Source organism: Lotus japonicus, chromosome 3 (assembly GCF_012489685.1).
Source record: "Lotus japonicus ecotype B-129 chromosome 3, LjGifu_v1.2".
Classification (NCBI taxonomy): domain Eukaryota; kingdom Viridiplantae; phylum Streptophyta; class Magnoliopsida; order Fabales; family Fabaceae; genus Lotus; species Lotus japonicus.
In genome coordinates, this window is record NC_080043.1 from 60,760,790 (window position 1) to 60,775,602 (window position 14,813).

The 14,813-nt window shown below is 37.3% G+C and overlaps 4 protein-coding genes across 7 annotated transcripts; 2 read left to right on the plus strand and 2 right to left on the minus strand.

The window, feature by feature from the left end:
• Window positions 1-1,107: 1,107 nt before the first annotated feature.
• On the plus strand, window positions 1,108-7,197 carry LOC130745130 (beta-glucosidase 13-like). The gene is made up of 13 exons (XM_057597269.1): window positions 1,108-1,281; window positions 1,733-1,802; window positions 3,059-3,117; window positions 3,354-3,429; window positions 3,556-3,633; window positions 3,726-3,813; window positions 3,951-4,209; window positions 4,310-4,425; window positions 6,054-6,271; window positions 6,358-6,389; window positions 6,481-6,583; window positions 6,747-6,855; window positions 6,938-7,197. Exons 1-13 carry the CDS (start codon window positions 1,108-1,110, stop codon window positions 7,107-7,109), a joined length of 1,554 nt encoding a protein of 517 aa, XP_057453252.1. The 3' UTR covers window positions 7,110-7,197.
• On the minus strand, window positions 1,171-9,385 carry LOC130745131 (uncharacterized). 4 transcript variants are annotated; one of them, XR_009021531.1, is made up of 3 exons: window positions 8,927-9,385; window positions 5,051-5,566; window positions 3,834-4,180 (listed from the first exon to the last, which is right to left on the minus strand). XR_009021531.1 is itself a non-coding variant. In XM_057597271.1 (2 exons), the coding sequence occupies exon 1, from the start codon at window positions 9,320-9,322 to the stop codon at window positions 8,930-8,932; it is 393 nt and encodes a 130-aa protein (XP_057453254.1). In that variant the 5' UTR covers window positions 9,323-9,385; the 3' UTR covers window positions 1,171-1,305; window positions 8,927-8,929. The 4 variants fall into 4 exon arrangements, 3 of the variants coding, with proteins under 3 accessions (XP_057453254.1, XP_057453253.1, XP_057453255.1); XM_057597271.1 differs by lacking the exons at window positions 3,834-4,180; window positions 5,051-5,566 and adding an exon at window positions 1,171-1,305; XM_057597270.1 differs by lacking the exon at window positions 5,051-5,566.
• On the plus strand, window positions 9,321-12,032 carry LOC130744449 (protein MAIN-LIKE 1-like). Its single transcript, XM_057596633.1, has 4 exons — window positions 9,321-9,347; window positions 10,045-11,151; window positions 11,244-11,750; window positions 11,838-12,032. Exons 1-4 carry the CDS (start codon window positions 9,321-9,323, stop codon window positions 12,030-12,032), a joined length of 1,836 nt encoding a protein of 611 aa, XP_057452616.1.
• Window positions 12,033-12,298: 266 nt separating this feature from the next.
• LOC130744450 (protein FAR1-RELATED SEQUENCE 5-like) lies at window positions 12,299-13,093 on the minus strand. The gene has a single exon (XM_057596634.1). The coding sequence runs from the start codon at window positions 13,091-13,093 to the stop codon at window positions 12,299-12,301; it is 795 nt and encodes a 264-aa protein (XP_057452617.1).
• Window positions 13,094-14,813: the final 1,720 nt, after the last annotated feature.

Here is a 14,813-nt window from a genome sequence, read left to right on the forward strand (position 1 = left end):
AACTTATAATGAAAATCTATAATGATAGATGAGAGGAGATGAAAAAAAAGTGATTTTAATTAAAGTAGTCAAACACGAATCAACTTATGCTTTTCTCAAAATCTCTAAAAAAAAAAATTATAGTTAAAAATCATATTTTTTAATCTGTACAAACGCACTTAAAATAACTTAAATAAATAATTAGGTTTCTGTTTTTTTCAATAGTATACTGAAACAACTTAAACAATATGTAAGTGATTATTTTAAAGAAATAAGTGATTATTTCATGAAACAATAACAAACAGTTTCTATGCAAAATATTCAATTGAGTTCAATTTATTTTCATCAATTAAATATTAAACATGCAGGGTTATATATGTAATTAAAATCATGGTTATGTTCTATTGACTTGGAGTTACCAAACACAACACACAGAATATTATTGTCTTATTCCATCATGTTCTGTCCCGTTCCGTTCTGTTTTGTCATGTTCCGTTCCGTCACCAAACGCTACCTTAGTCCTTCCTCTTCCACCTTCATCTTCTTCCTCCATAGCTCATGCATTTCTAGAAATAAAAAACTAGGAAATTCAATCTCCTTAATCTTCATCATATTCCTCCTTCTTCCACCACCACCCCCTCTTCCTTAATCTCTTCCCAGTCAATCTCATCAAAGAAGAAAAAACCCTAAACCTCTATCATCTTAAAAAGTCAGTGTGGTCACCTTCAGCTGACTAAGCTCATCGTGTGGACGGTTCGGTTGACTGGTCAAAAATGATGAAACGCAGGCACAATAACTTAATTGGATTTCAAAATTTCTCAAAGAGAAGAGTTAACATTTAAAGAAATTTTTTTGGAACTAAATTTAATTCTTCATAAGTTTCATAAAAAAAAATTAATTCTTCATAGAAATTTAAGGACCTAAAAAAAGATAAAAAAAACAAAACAAAACTCTGCCCTTTTCCACGGCATGCACATTCATGTTTGTCTATGTCTTCACTAGTAACGTTCAAGCTGATCTGGACTCAGACTTTAGTTAGCAAGTTTTTGTTTTATTAAGGGCCACATCTTCATATAAATGCTCTGCATATCTAGCTGAAATACTCATTGTTCATCACATTCATATGATATGACACTCAACACCTTATTAGTTTTCCTTCTTCCCCTCTTCAATCTTCTTCTCTGCACATTACCATCGGTTACTTTTGCAGAAGTTGTTCCTCCCATTCTTGATGTTGCTTCACTCAATCGAAGCAGTTTTCCGTCAGGCTTCACTTTTGGGACAGCATCCTCATCATACCAGGTACTTTGTAAACGGATTAGGATCCTCATATCATATATATGCAAAATTTCAATATACAAGAACATTTGAAAATTTTCACATGAGAAGGTCTTCATCTTTGAGTACACTATTTGAATCTAAAAATCAGTCCTAATGAAAATTGATTTAATATAAATAATGAATAAGCAAATATCTTTTTTTTGTGTTCATAACAAGTATAATGTTTGAATTAGCTATCCATATGTTTGGATACAAAATACAACACATAAACTAAAGAAAATTGCTTATATCCACTGTATTTTTGTCTTACTCTAATTTTTTACCGTTTATGCAAACACGCATTATGGAGGTAATCTTTCTTCTTTTGTTTACTTTAACCCCTTGGTTGTGACTACCCTTAAATTAAGATTCTGCAGTAAAAATCACATTCGTTTAATAATTAATTTTGTGTGCTTATGTTATGTATATGCAGCATGAAGGTGCGGCAAAAGAAGGTGGTAGAGGAGCAAGTATATGGGACACCTACACCCACAAACATCCAGGTAATCTATCTGTCTCCGATTCTCTCTCCAACATGCAACCAACAAGAAGCAAAACATGATCCCTGTTTTATTTTTTCTTCCTCATCTCTTATTTATTAATAAAAAAAATTAAAAAAAGAGAAAAATCTTCTGTATTTGTTTTAATTACTGAATTTATACTTTGAAGGTATTGTTATTTATATTAACAATTATATTTGAGAATGGTATTTAAATGTATTCAAAATAATGTATACAAAAATCATTATTATTGCATGATTATTCAAACAAATAATTTAACAGCTAATACTAAGCATGGCTATTGCATTTCTCTACCCAAAAAAAAGCATGACATATCTAACGTCAAATAAAATGTTTCTCAGGGAATCTTATCATGAACTTTATCGCAATAAAGAATTGCACCAATTAATTTATCAGCACAGTGATTTTAGCTGTGTATTTGTCTCCATCTGAGAGAACAATTTCATTTAAAGATCCTGGACTGAAAGTTGTCGATCATGTTTTGTGGTTTTTTTTTTTTTTTTTTTTCTGATAGGCAAATGTTAGTTGTTAGAAATGTTAGTAAATGAATCCCTCCTCCGGGTTCGAACCCGGGACCCTTCACCATCACCCCACCCAACCCTTATGTCCTAGCTCTTACCACTTGAGCTATCCTTCGGGGACATTATAATTTAACCATTGATGAGAGTTCATCCGTAAATAAGGCTAGTGTGTTTGTTTTGCTGTTTTCAAGGCCCAGAATATCAATCCAAACATGCACTAAATGTGACATCAAAATGGGAAATGATAAAACAGGCACACACTAAATTACTCTCTCCGTTCCTTAAGAACGGTTTTAATGCAATTATATTTAGTAACAAAGGAGGGAATATAAATTTGCACAGACCCTGATAATTAATTCATCCATCCTTGTCTAAGTTTTATCTTTAAGATTATGTGTATATCAAAATCTTCATTTAATTTTTTATTTATTTTTAATACTTTTTTAGTAATTAATTAATTTGGAAAGATAATGATATAATTGAAAAAAATTATTCTATCTTTAACTTCACATAATAGAAGTAAGATTTTCTTCTAAAATGACACTTAAAACAATTAGAGGGAGTATCATTCATTTTTTTCTTCTTGAACTCAGACTATGATTGGTTATTTTCACATATATAACTTAGTTTAAGTTTCTTCCTTTCTACTTCAAAAGATAAGGCATAAAGGTAGTTTTCAAAATTTGGGTATGAATCAATCATTTTCTTTTCATGCAGATCACATACTAGATAGAAGCAGTGGAGATGTCGCAGTTGATGAATATCACCACTACAGGGTATGGTTGAAATTTTCAAATGACGACAAGAAATAATCAACGAAAGTTTCCTCCTCAAAACAATAATTAATTATATAAGTAACAGAGTCTTTCATTAGTAAGTGGCATATACATCCAATAAACTATAATAAAGGAAATACAATAAGTAAATAAAAGCAATCTTCAACATATCCCTAGAAATGATGCTTTTGTTTAATATAAAATGATAACTTAATTAGTGCACTTGAATATCACAGGAAGATGTTGGGATCATGAAGTATATGAATTTGGATGCTTACAGATTTTCAATCTCCTGGTCAAGAATCCTCCCAAGTGAGTATAATATTTAATTATTAACTCTTTTTTTGAAACAACTCTCAGTTCCTATTTATTAATTTTGCTTAGATGGATATTTCACATTAACAATTTTATATTTTCTCACAATGAATCTACCCATAGAAGGAAAGCTCAGTGGAGGTGTCAACCAAGAAGGAATCAAATATTACAACAATCTCATCAACGAGCTGCTAGCTAATGGTTAAAATTGAACTTCAAAATTGGCATTTTAAAATATTCCTATAAAGAATAGATAACAAATTAACATGATTAATTGATTGTTATCACTACAGGTCTACAACCATTCGTAACACTTTTTCATTGGGACCTGCCCCAAGCTTTGGAAGATGAGTATGGTGGCTTCTTAAGTCATCACGTTATGTGAGTGATCCAAAATTCAATTTCCACCCAAATTAAGCTATTATAAAAGTAAACATACAAAAATGTTATGCATCACCCATGCCTCTGCATGATTGATTTTCAAATTTAACATGTCATAATTCATGATTGATTTTCAGGCATGATTTTCGAGACTACGCGGAGCTTTGTTTCAAGAAATTTGGAGATAGGGTGAAGCATTGGATTACTTTGAATGAACCATTGTCTTATAGCATGGGTGGCTATGCAGTTGGGATTCTAGCACCAGGTCGATGTTCTATATGGCTGAATCCAAATTGTACTGGTGGTGATGATTCAGGTAAAGAGCCCTATTTGGTTTCACATCACCAACTTCTTGCTCATGCAGAAGCTGTTCAAGTGTACAAGAAAAAGTATCAGGTTCATTATAACTTTGACAACTTTATAGCTTAAGTTTAGGCTTCTATACTGTTATGAATCATGTTCTAACTTTATCCAACTACCCAAACTCTCTACACAGGCATCTCAGAAAGGTATCATAGGAATAACATTGGTGTCTCATTGGTTCGTGCCATTTTCAGATAACAAATTTGATCAAGACGCTGCTGGAAGAGCAATTGACTTCATGTTTGGATGGTAAGTGCTTAGCTTTACATTAGAAACTCTATTTGTCAGTATTATGATGGTATGTGGTAAGGCAGTAAGGCTAGTTAGAGTTAGTATTATGTTTATATTTTCCTTCTTATTTTCGGTAATAAAGGAAAGAATGAGATTATTAACTTTGAGCAATTTCATCTAATTATACAAGTTAATTAACTTGAACACCACATGCCATTGTTCTTTATTAATAGCTCCATTCAAATAATATATGTCAGAATGGAGTTTGTCATTCCTATTCAAAATCATAGGTCTAACATAGACCTCAGTATCTTTCTTTAGGTGTTAAACCTTAGGTCAGATCCATATATTTACTCTTTTCGTACATTTACTCTTTTCATGTATGGGTTTTGATTTATTGACACCTCACATTCTCTTCCATCTCAACACCACTCATTTTCTCTCCTTACATTTCTCTTAATTTCCTGTCACATCATCTACCATACCTCTCATTTCTCTCTCTTTTATCTCTATCTTTCTCCAGTCTGGGTGCAATCTAATGTGTGTCAGCAAGAAATGTATTGCACCATATGCTCCCAAACAATTAAGAGTAATAGACATATTTCCCCAACATTTAAGGGTTTTCGAAATTTCAATAGAATACCTCGCTTGTGAAGTATTTCCGCACTTTGTTCTCACCGGAATCATATCCAGTCACCGCATCCTCGCCACCACCGTCGCTGCCACCACCATCACCACCTCGACACCAACGCTCTCAGCCTCCTCGCCTGCACCGCCTCCAAGGATAATCGCACCCTCATACCCAGTCATCACGACGTTCACTTTCCCCCCACCTACACCATTGACCCCAATCGTTCCGACACAATCAACGCTCACATCACAAGAAACCCACCACCACCACCACCAGATTTGTCCCCCGTCGTCATTTCAACTGCCATCGAAGCCCATCGCGTCACCTGCGGTGGGATAGTAAGCCCCACGTCTAGCAAACTTAACGCAAACCCCTGAGCCTCCAATGTTCCCATCTTGGCCCACACCATAGCCTAAATCACCACAACCACCCCACCAACAACAAAGAGAAGAGAAGCAAGCATGTGCAGACTATATCAAGACAGTGGGTTGTGAGTACATCAAACCCATCTTTCTCCATCTCTTCTTCCTTAACAAAAACAAACTTTTTTCACGTATTAAAATAAGAGTCCAACTTAAATTGTGTTTATTTTCCACTAGCATCAATATATATTGTGGTAGACTATGACTAATTTAAAATCACTAGGGGTCTACTGCCATCTATATATGCTTTGTTGTATGCAGACTATATCAAGAGAGTGGGTTGTGAGTACATCAAACCCATCTTTCTCCATCTCTTCTTCCTTAACAAAAACATAAACTTTTTTCACGTATTAAAATAAGAGTCCATCTTAAATTGTGTTTATTTTCCACTAGCATCAATATATATTGTGGTAGACTATGACTAATTTAAAATCACTAGGGGTCTACTGCCATCTATATATGCTTTGTTGTATGCTTGTGATAGCTAGAATGATGACCATAAGTGGTAAAAAGAAATGCACACACAAAAGGGAGAAGAGAACAATATTGAGATTCTAAAGTCAAGTAATTTTCATCTGTAACAATGATTGCAGGTTCATGGAACCATTGACAACAGGAAACTATCCACAAAGTATGCGCTACCTAGTTGGAAGCAGAATGCCAAAGTTATCTAAGAAGCAAGCTAGGCTGGTTAATGGTTCATTTGATTTTCTTGGACTGAATTATTACACCACTAATTATGCTGCCAACGCACCTCATCTAAGCAATGCTAGACCCAATTACGTCACAGACGCTCTTACCAATCTTACAAGTAAGAACATTTTTGTATATCAATTCTCTAAATTATTATATAAGTTGAATTGAAAGATTAAATGCCTTTTGTTTTTGTGATGGCAGCTGAGCGTAATGGGATTCCCATAGGCCCAAGGGTATGTATGTGGCCATTACAAAGTGTAGCTATATGTCCATGTTAATTTGTTTGAGTGTATATATAACTTATGTTTGTAATCATATTTGCAGGCTGCTTCAAGTTGGTTATATGTTTATCCAAAAGGAATTCGAGAACTGTTGCTCTATGTCAAGAAAAAGTACAACAACCCACAAATTTACATAACTGAAAATGGTAAATACACCAAACAATTCACATTTGTAATCCCACAAATGAATAGAATAATTAGAGAGAATATACAATAATTATAAATTTGCATGTTTACCTATGATTTTTTAACATATTAATTATCATGTACCAAAGAATTTAGATTTTGCATATTGCACTTAATTTGTAGGTATTGATGAGTTCAATGATCCAACACTATCACTAGAGGAAGCTCTTTTGGACACTTTCAGAATTGACTATTATTATCGCCATCTCTTTTATCTCCAATCAGCAATAAGGTGAGTACTTGTTTAATATATATTTAAAAAATAAGACTTTGAATACTTAACTTAATACTTTCACATGTTTTTGACATAAAAGGGATGGCGCAAACGTCAAAGGATATTTCGCATGGTCATTGCTGGACAATTTTGAATGGTTTTCAGGTTACACAGTGCGGTTTGGAATAAATTTCGTGGATTACAAAAATGGTATGAAGAGGTACCAAAAGCTATCAGCAAAATGGTTCAGGAATTTTCTCAAAAGATATTAAAGTGTATGTACCTAGTGGTTCTATAAATGATGTAATGAAACAGATCAATCAAGTTAAACTTTAAATAATTATATGATCTTTCATTCAATAGTATTTCTTTAGTTTATGCCTTATTTGCCATATCTTGGATCTGTGTCTCTTTGTGCATGCCTACTACCAGTAAGACATCTAAAATCAGAACCATTGAATATTTAACTACTAAACCGATGGTAAATTTTAGTTTTCTATAGGTGTTAGTAGGAATTAAAATAAGAACATTAAAAAGAGTTGAAAAAAGAAATTTGAAATTGATAGAAAGAGTGAAGGTACAATGAAGCAAAAAGGAGGCATATATGTAACTCGTGAGAACTTAAATTTTAAGTTAAGAAACTTGAAATTGATATAATGTGAAAATGTGATCACAATGGAGGTCATAGGTGACTTAATGCATGTTTGGTTCCCATAGTTTTGACAAAACCACTATCATATAATACTAGTAGGAATTTAATTAATCATCTAAGTACTGACGGCAACCCCCTACCTGATCAATTAGCCAAACTTATCATGGCAATAAATGTAACACGCTTTATCCAAAAGGATAATAATTTTGATTGGATGTTACAAAATTTTATGCTACTTTTATCTGACAGTGCTATCTAAGGATTCGATACTTTGGATGGAGGGAATACAAAAGACAAATTAAGGAATTAACAATGAAGAAGCAATGTCTATTCAATAAGGATGGGCATGAATGGGAAGGACATAGGTTTAGAGGAAAGAAGGTTTGCTTGGTTGCTACAATTGATGATACAAAAGGTTTGCTTGGTGATTATTGAGGAAGAAGTTCTTGGTAATTTGAGAATACGGGAGGCAAATATGATTGTGTATAGTGTGTTTGGAAAGTCGTTTATTTTTAGCTGCGAAATCACATCCCGTAACAAGCTTTCCTTTGTAGCTTATACCTTAGACATGTGTACCAGCACGGAACCAAACACATAAATATAGCATGTTTGGATTAGCTTATTTTCCCTCATAATAGATTTTGACTTTAGAATCAGGATTTACAAATATGCAAGTAGCCATTGCCACTTGTCAATGCCTGATAGATGTTTGGGTCAGTTTGGCCACTCTAAATTGGTGGTAAATTGAAGACTCTATTTTAACAGGTCTTTTGACAACTTTGAACTCACTGGTTGAGAGAAAGACAACCAAGAAGATTGAAGAAAATAGTTTTATGGTTGGTGCATCCAGGAGATGAACTAGAAAGGATATTAATAAAATCATGAAATCCGTTTCATTAACATTGCTATTTCACCTCTTTGACTATCTTTCATGATTTCACACTTTAAGTAATTTGGCCACTATATATTTTACAGTTTGAACTATTGCTTAAAAACATACCCTTTCCCTAACTTTTTTTCTTACACATTGTGCATGATGATTCAGTAGCCTCAGTGTTATGGTTAGGCATTACTATACTACCAAACCTTTTGACACTGAACACTTCTGCTAGTCACAATTCAGAGATTCCACTTTAACAGGCATCAATTCATGGAAATTCACACTATTCCGGGTACTAATTTGAGCAGGAACATCATATTCTTAGATACAAAAACTAATAATAACAACAACCATCAGTAATTTCTGTAATTTAAGCAAGAACATCATAGATACAAAAACAAATAACAACAACAGCAATCACCAATTTCTGTAATGCAGCAGAACAACAAAATTGAACATCAAAATTATAGTAGCTAGCTAAGCTCAGTCAAAATTTTATTCAGCATGAAGAATTGCCACAAAAAAAATTGAAAAATTCTTGAATCGTCAAAACTTACTATTCAATTGGAAGGTGTGACGCACAAAGGGAAACCGTCAACGCCGGAGACCTCGACGCCGGCGCGTTTGATGGAATCGAACAGGGGGGAAACCATCAGGCGGTAGTGGACGGGGCGCGAAAGCTCATCGCGAGGGTCAATGTGAACACCGGTGACGCCGATTTCCCTGAGGCGGAACCCTAGCTTTTCGCCGACGCGAGAGGCGACTTTGGCGTCCCAGAAGCGGTGGGATCTTGGGACGCGGTTGAGGTGGGCGCGGTAGTGGGCGAGGAACTCGTGCTCGGAAGAGGAGGCCATGGCTATGATGGATGAGGTGGTGGTGTTCGTCACCTGGGCGGTGATTCGCCGGCACGATAGCACTAGCTGGAGTACGTGGTGGTTGTGGTTGCCCGCCATGGCGCAGGGCAGTCAAGACGACAGCGTTTTACAGTTTAAGAAGTCGCGTAGACCTTTCTCAATTTCATGGTTACACCCTTTTTTTTAGGCAGAGACTATTCGCGCCCCCTTTTTTTTTTTTTGCTAAGTGAGCCATCTCTAAATCTGCAAAAAGACTAAAATACCCTTCAGTAATTTAAATTTAAAAAAAAACTACCTTATCTCTACAAACCCTCCCCCCTCTTTCAACCGTATACCCTCTTCCTCTCCCACCCAATTTCAAAATTTTCAACCCTCACAAAATCAAGTCTCTCAAACCCACATTAACCCACAACCAAGTCAAGAAGAGGAAGAGAAAGGAGGACAACCGGTAAGAAGAAGAAGTTGAAGTAGAAGAGGAAGAAGGAGACCAAGTCAAGAAGGAGAAACCCACAAAATACAACAACAACCCATAACCCACAAGAAGAACAACAATGTAAGTTATTTCTTACAAGTTTTCGAGGCTTAGGTTGTATTTTGTGTCAAAATTCAGTCCCTCGATTTGATTCTGCCATGGGAGGATGTTTCGAGACTTTCCCGCACTCTAAACCGCGGACAGGTTTTATGCCTACCGCATGTTTAAGTGCGGTTCGCCTGTCAAATTTTTTATGCCTGCCGCATGTTTAAGTGCGGTTAGCCTGTCAATTTTTTTTTTAATTCTCTCTGAATTTTCTCTGAATGTTCTGAATGTTTATATTTTCAAGCCTCCTAGGAAAACTGCCCGTGTTGTTGGTCCTTCTACTGAACCTACTGCTCCACGGGATCGTAGCTCCACTCATGCTTCTAACCGCAAACGGTCAGAAGAGGCTAATAGAGGAAAGGGTAGAGGAAGGGGTAGAGGAAGGGGTAGGAATGCTGAACAAGAGCCTGTTGTACAGGATCAGCAGGATGATGAGATTATGGCTGATCAGCAGGATGATGACACTGAGGCGGAGGAGACTAGTGGTGAGGAGGAGACTAGTGGTGAAGAGGAGGTTGAGGAGGATGTCGGTGCTGACCTTGAGGCGGAGTTTGAGGAGGAGTCTGGTGATGAGGACGATGAGAACAGGTTGTGGTATGAGGGAGGTCCGTTTGACCTTTGCTTGTTGTCTAAGTATGGCGAACATATAGCTCGTGACATATGGAGGTCATACAAGCGGCCAAATTATGAGACTAGAGGCGTGCTCAAGACCTATAATCATGGGAGGATGTGTCATCCTGTAGTTCATCATGCTCGGTACATAAGGGGTGTGGTGCATGATGCAGGTTTGCGGTGGGTGATGAAATGCACAAGCCCGAGTGTTGACCAGAGCATTATTTCTGCTTTTGTTGAGCGATGGCATCCTGAGACGTCATCTTTCCACTTACCCTGGGGGGAAATGACGATCACACTTGAAGATGTCTCAGCATTACTCCACTTGCCTGTAGAGGGTGAGTTCTTCTCCTTTGGTAACCCGACTAGGGAAGAGGCGGCTCCTGCGGTTGCTCAGTTACTTGATGTGGACATTGAGCTTGTGATGGAGGAGTTTGATGCTTGTAGGGGTCCATCTCTTCGCTTTAGCTTTCTCCAAGCTATTGTGGACAAACACGTAGCGGCCAACAATGAAGTTCCTGCATGCCGAGCTTACATGCTGCGGTTGATTGGCATGACCCTTTTCTGTGACAAGAGCAACACATATATTGGTGTTGTGTATTTGTCTCTGTTTGAAGATGTTGAGAATGCATCAAGGTGGAACTGGGGAGCTGCCACTTTGGCTTACTTGTATGGTCAGCTCGGGGAGGCCAGCAGGAACGGTGCTAAGTCTGTTGCTGGTTATTTATCTCTTCTGCAGGTATTGTTATTTCTTTGTAATTATTGTTAAAACGTTTGTTGTCATTGTTTTTAAATAATTAGCATCATACTTTGGCATTTTCTCTTTTGCAGTCATGGGTGTTTGCCCACTTCCCCGGATCCTTGTTTGAGCGCAGGGACAACCCTGCCTACACGCCAGACAGGCCCGTTGCACTAACTTGGGAGGCGCTTCGAGGGACTACTGAGGTTGCGCAGAAGAGGATGAACCTGGATACGTTTCCGGCCAGTTCTGTGATTTGGAGACCTTATGTAGAGCATTATGCTCACTGGCCCTTCCCTCAGGTTGCCTTGTATAGGGGATTTATCAAGCATGCCGGGATGATATTCCCATACCTCCCAGATCGAGTCATCAGGCAGTTCGGCCGGATTCAGTATGTGCCAGATCCCCCACCATCGTCAGTTACGTGCCGGGAGTGTGATCGTCGATTTGCGCACTGGAATGATCACATTTGTCATCTGTCGGAAGAAGCTGCTTTCCCTTTTCAGACCACTGGCGAATACACTCCTTGGTATATCAAGGTCTCACACCCTTACATGGTCCCAGATGAGTACAAAGGCGACCGCTTCTCATTTCTAGAGGTACTGACACTTGTTTTCGCTATGTGGCTTACATTACGATTATGTGTATGCCTATGTGTATATTGACCTTATATATTGTCATTTCAGAGCCAGTTTGCGGAGCTTGCGTTGTACTCTGGCATTGCGGTTGATCCGACGACAGATGGATCGCCCCCGCCGGGTTCACCGATGTGGGATGCGGTGCACAATATGCATACCATCATCGAGGGAGCAGTGCACGGGAGGGGAAGAAAGATCAGGGGACGGGACTCGGGAGCTGGGCCTTCAAATTCTGGGCGCTAGATTTAGGGACCTTTGTACTTTTATATTTATTTTGTTGGATAATGTTGTTTAATTTCGGATCTTTTGTTATGTTTTGTTGGATAATGCAACTATGTGTGTTTGTTGGATAATTTCGGATCTTTTGTTATGTTTAGTTGGATAATGCAACTATGTGTTTGTTGGATAATTTCAGATCTTTTGTTATGTTTTGTTGGATAATTTGTTTAGCATCATACATTCATGTTATATGAACCAAATGTTATGGTTAGAAATATAGCGAGATACATTCATGTTAATCTACAAGCAAAGAAGAGTAACCTACAAGCAAAGAAGAGTATAAGCATAAAAACTTGGTCTTTGTCTGTAACAAAGACCTTCGGCAGATTGTCCTCATTAATGATCAAGTCTTTTAATCTATTCACAGCCCAAACAACCTCATCCTTTTGCTCATTCTCCATGTACGCAAAAGCAATTGAGTATGTCAAATTTGTCAACGTAACCCCCACCATCTCAAGTAAAGGGATCCTGTACCTATTGGTCTTGTATGTACTATCCAGAATCACAACATGAGGAAACTCATTGAACAAGTGAATGGAATCAGGGTGTGCCCAAAACAAAGATCTGACCACATCAGTACCATCCTGCACCCTAGACCAATGTGCGTATTTGTGTTCTTCCAACAACTTCATCAAGTGTTGCATCTCGGTCAACGATCCCCTCTTCAACCTGTTGTATGCTTGCTTCTCATTGTAAATCTGTTTAATTCTAGTCAAGTTGGTTGGGTTGTGTTTCCTTATAGCAATCAAAATATCACTGGCCTTGACCCTTTCTTCAATCATTTCTCCCACCATCGCCTTTTCCTCTGGATTTAGACGGCCAACATATGAGTGACCCTGCAAAACCTCAGCAGTGTCATGATTATGGATCCCACTATGCACAAGCACCGTCCACATTTTATCTTTATTACTACGCCTTGCCCTTAGCCTGAATGGACAATTACACTTCTTAGTTCCAGTCCGCTTTCGCTTTAACACCGATGTGGATGGTTTATATTTGCCGCCACGCTCACATCCTAGTGTCATCACGGCCCTCCTTTTGTCAGATCCATAGTCCGAATTCTGAATAGTAATAACATAGCCATGCTCTTTACCTACAGCTTTGGCCTAATTAACAAGAGCTTTGGAGGATTCAAAAGCCTACAACATTTAAAAACTCAATTAAGTATACATCGCAGTTAAATTGTTAAAACTTACACATAGTGTATAACTTGTTAAATTGAACAAAACTTACTTGGCTAGTGGTGAAAGCTTTTGTAAGATCCACAGAAGGCACAATCTCCATATTGGGCCTATTTACTTCCTCAGGTATCATTATGCTGCAATCAACAAAATAAGCTCAATCAATCTAAAAATCTTTGTTCTGTCCGCACTTTAATATGCGGCAGCACATATTTGCCTTCCGCAGTTTAACTGGCGGACCTATTATTCCAACATATCACTTTCCGCACGTATGTTAACGGGAAAATCAATTTTATTTAGGTAGTAGCAGTACCAGACCTTAAGACGATTGAAATGACTAAGTTTTTTTCACTTCCGCTAACAAGGTAGCGGAAGGTATAAATTTAACACGTCCGCACGTATGTTAGCGGGAGCGTGTAATTTGTTTCATTACCGCAGTTTTAAGGGCGGGACTAACCAGTTACGTCAGAAAGTCGCGAAATCGCGATGGAAGCTAAAAAAACTGAAAAAAAAGCTCGGAAAAAGGTAAAAACTTACATGGGTAAGCTTCTATTCTTGACTTGAGATCACCCAAAAGAGCTTGGGAGTGGAGGAGTGGAGGAGTGGAGGATTAAGAGGAGGGTGAGGAGGAGGGTGAGGAGGAAGAAGGAGATGGTGTGTGGGAAGTAAAAATTAAATATTACCTTTTTATGTTTTTTTTACTAAGGGCAATGTTGGAATTTTTAAATAAGGAGATGGCGGACTTAGCAAAACAGGGAGGCGCAAATAGTCTCTGCCATTTTTTTTAACATGCTATCAACGCATCTTTTTTTAAAGAAATTTAATATATAACAAATTTTTAATGATATTTTTTTTAAAAAATTAGTATGTTGACTTGTTATAACCGGTCAAAGTAAGTGGTGTAAAATTATACCACTCTAAAAGTGGTGCATATTAGGGAGACACTTAAATGATTGGGTAGTTACAACTTACAACTATGTGCATTGCACACTAATGTATAGTACACAGTGTTATTCTAACACTTGATTATACTCTATTGCGCCCCTTCAAGCTCATCTAGGTTGGTCACCACAACGAGCTTGTGCATGAATTCCAAAAACTTAAAATGAGCTTATTTAATAGCATAAGCGCTTATGTCAGTGTTTAGGAGAGCTTATGCAAACAACTTAAGACTTACCACAAGTTGTTTTGAGCTTATTTTCATAAGTTACTCTGGATAACTTATCAAAAAGAGTTTATGCTTATATATAGCTTATTTTCAATTTATTTCAACAAAAATTTTAAAATAGCTTATGAATAAGCCCTTATGTCAACCGCTTAATTAAGTTGTTTTCCCAAACGGGACCTTAGTAGTAGGGAGTGGTTTAGTGAGAGCATCTCCGACTTGAAAGTTGGCGGGAATGTATTGGACCTTGAACTAGTTGCTGAGAACCTTTTCTCTAACAAAGAAGATATCAAGCTCAACATGTTTGGTGCGGGCATGAAGAATGGGATTGTGTGCCACAGAAATAACTAAGAGGTTATCACAATGAATATACAACTGGAACCCTAGGAAGAACTGCTA

Bases quoted from the DNA above. Each gene is read 5' to 3' on its own strand.
- LOC130744449 (XM_057596633.1), top strand. From the start codon at position 9,321: ATGGCGCAGGGCAGTCAAGACGACAGC. The intron at 9,348-10,044 runs GTTTTACAGTTT...TATATTTTCAAG, and splicing joins AGGGCAGTCAAGACGACAGC to CCTCCTAGGAAAACTGCCCG. The intron at 11,751-11,837 runs GTACTGACACTT...TTGTCATTTCAG, and splicing joins ACCGCTTCTCATTTCTAGAG to AGCCAGTTTGCGGAGCTTGC.
- LOC130745130 (XM_057597269.1), top strand. From the start codon at position 1,108: ATGACACTCAACACCTTATTAGTTTTCCTTCTTCCCCTCTTCAATCTT. The intron at 3,430-3,555 runs GTGAGTATAATA...ATCTACCCATAG, and splicing joins CTGGTCAAGAATCCTCCCAA to AAGGAAAGCTCAGTGGAGGT. The intron at 3,814-3,950 runs GTGAGTGATCCA...ATTGATTTTCAG, and splicing joins TTCTTAAGTCATCACGTTAT to GCATGATTTTCGAGACTACG.
- LOC130745131 (XM_057597271.1), bottom strand. From the start codon at position 9,322: ATGGCGGGCAACCACAACCACCACGTACTCCAGCTAGTGCTATCGTGC.
- LOC130744450 (XM_057596634.1), bottom strand. From the start codon at position 13,093: ATGACACTAGGATGTGAGCGTGGCGGCAAATATAAACCATCCACATCG.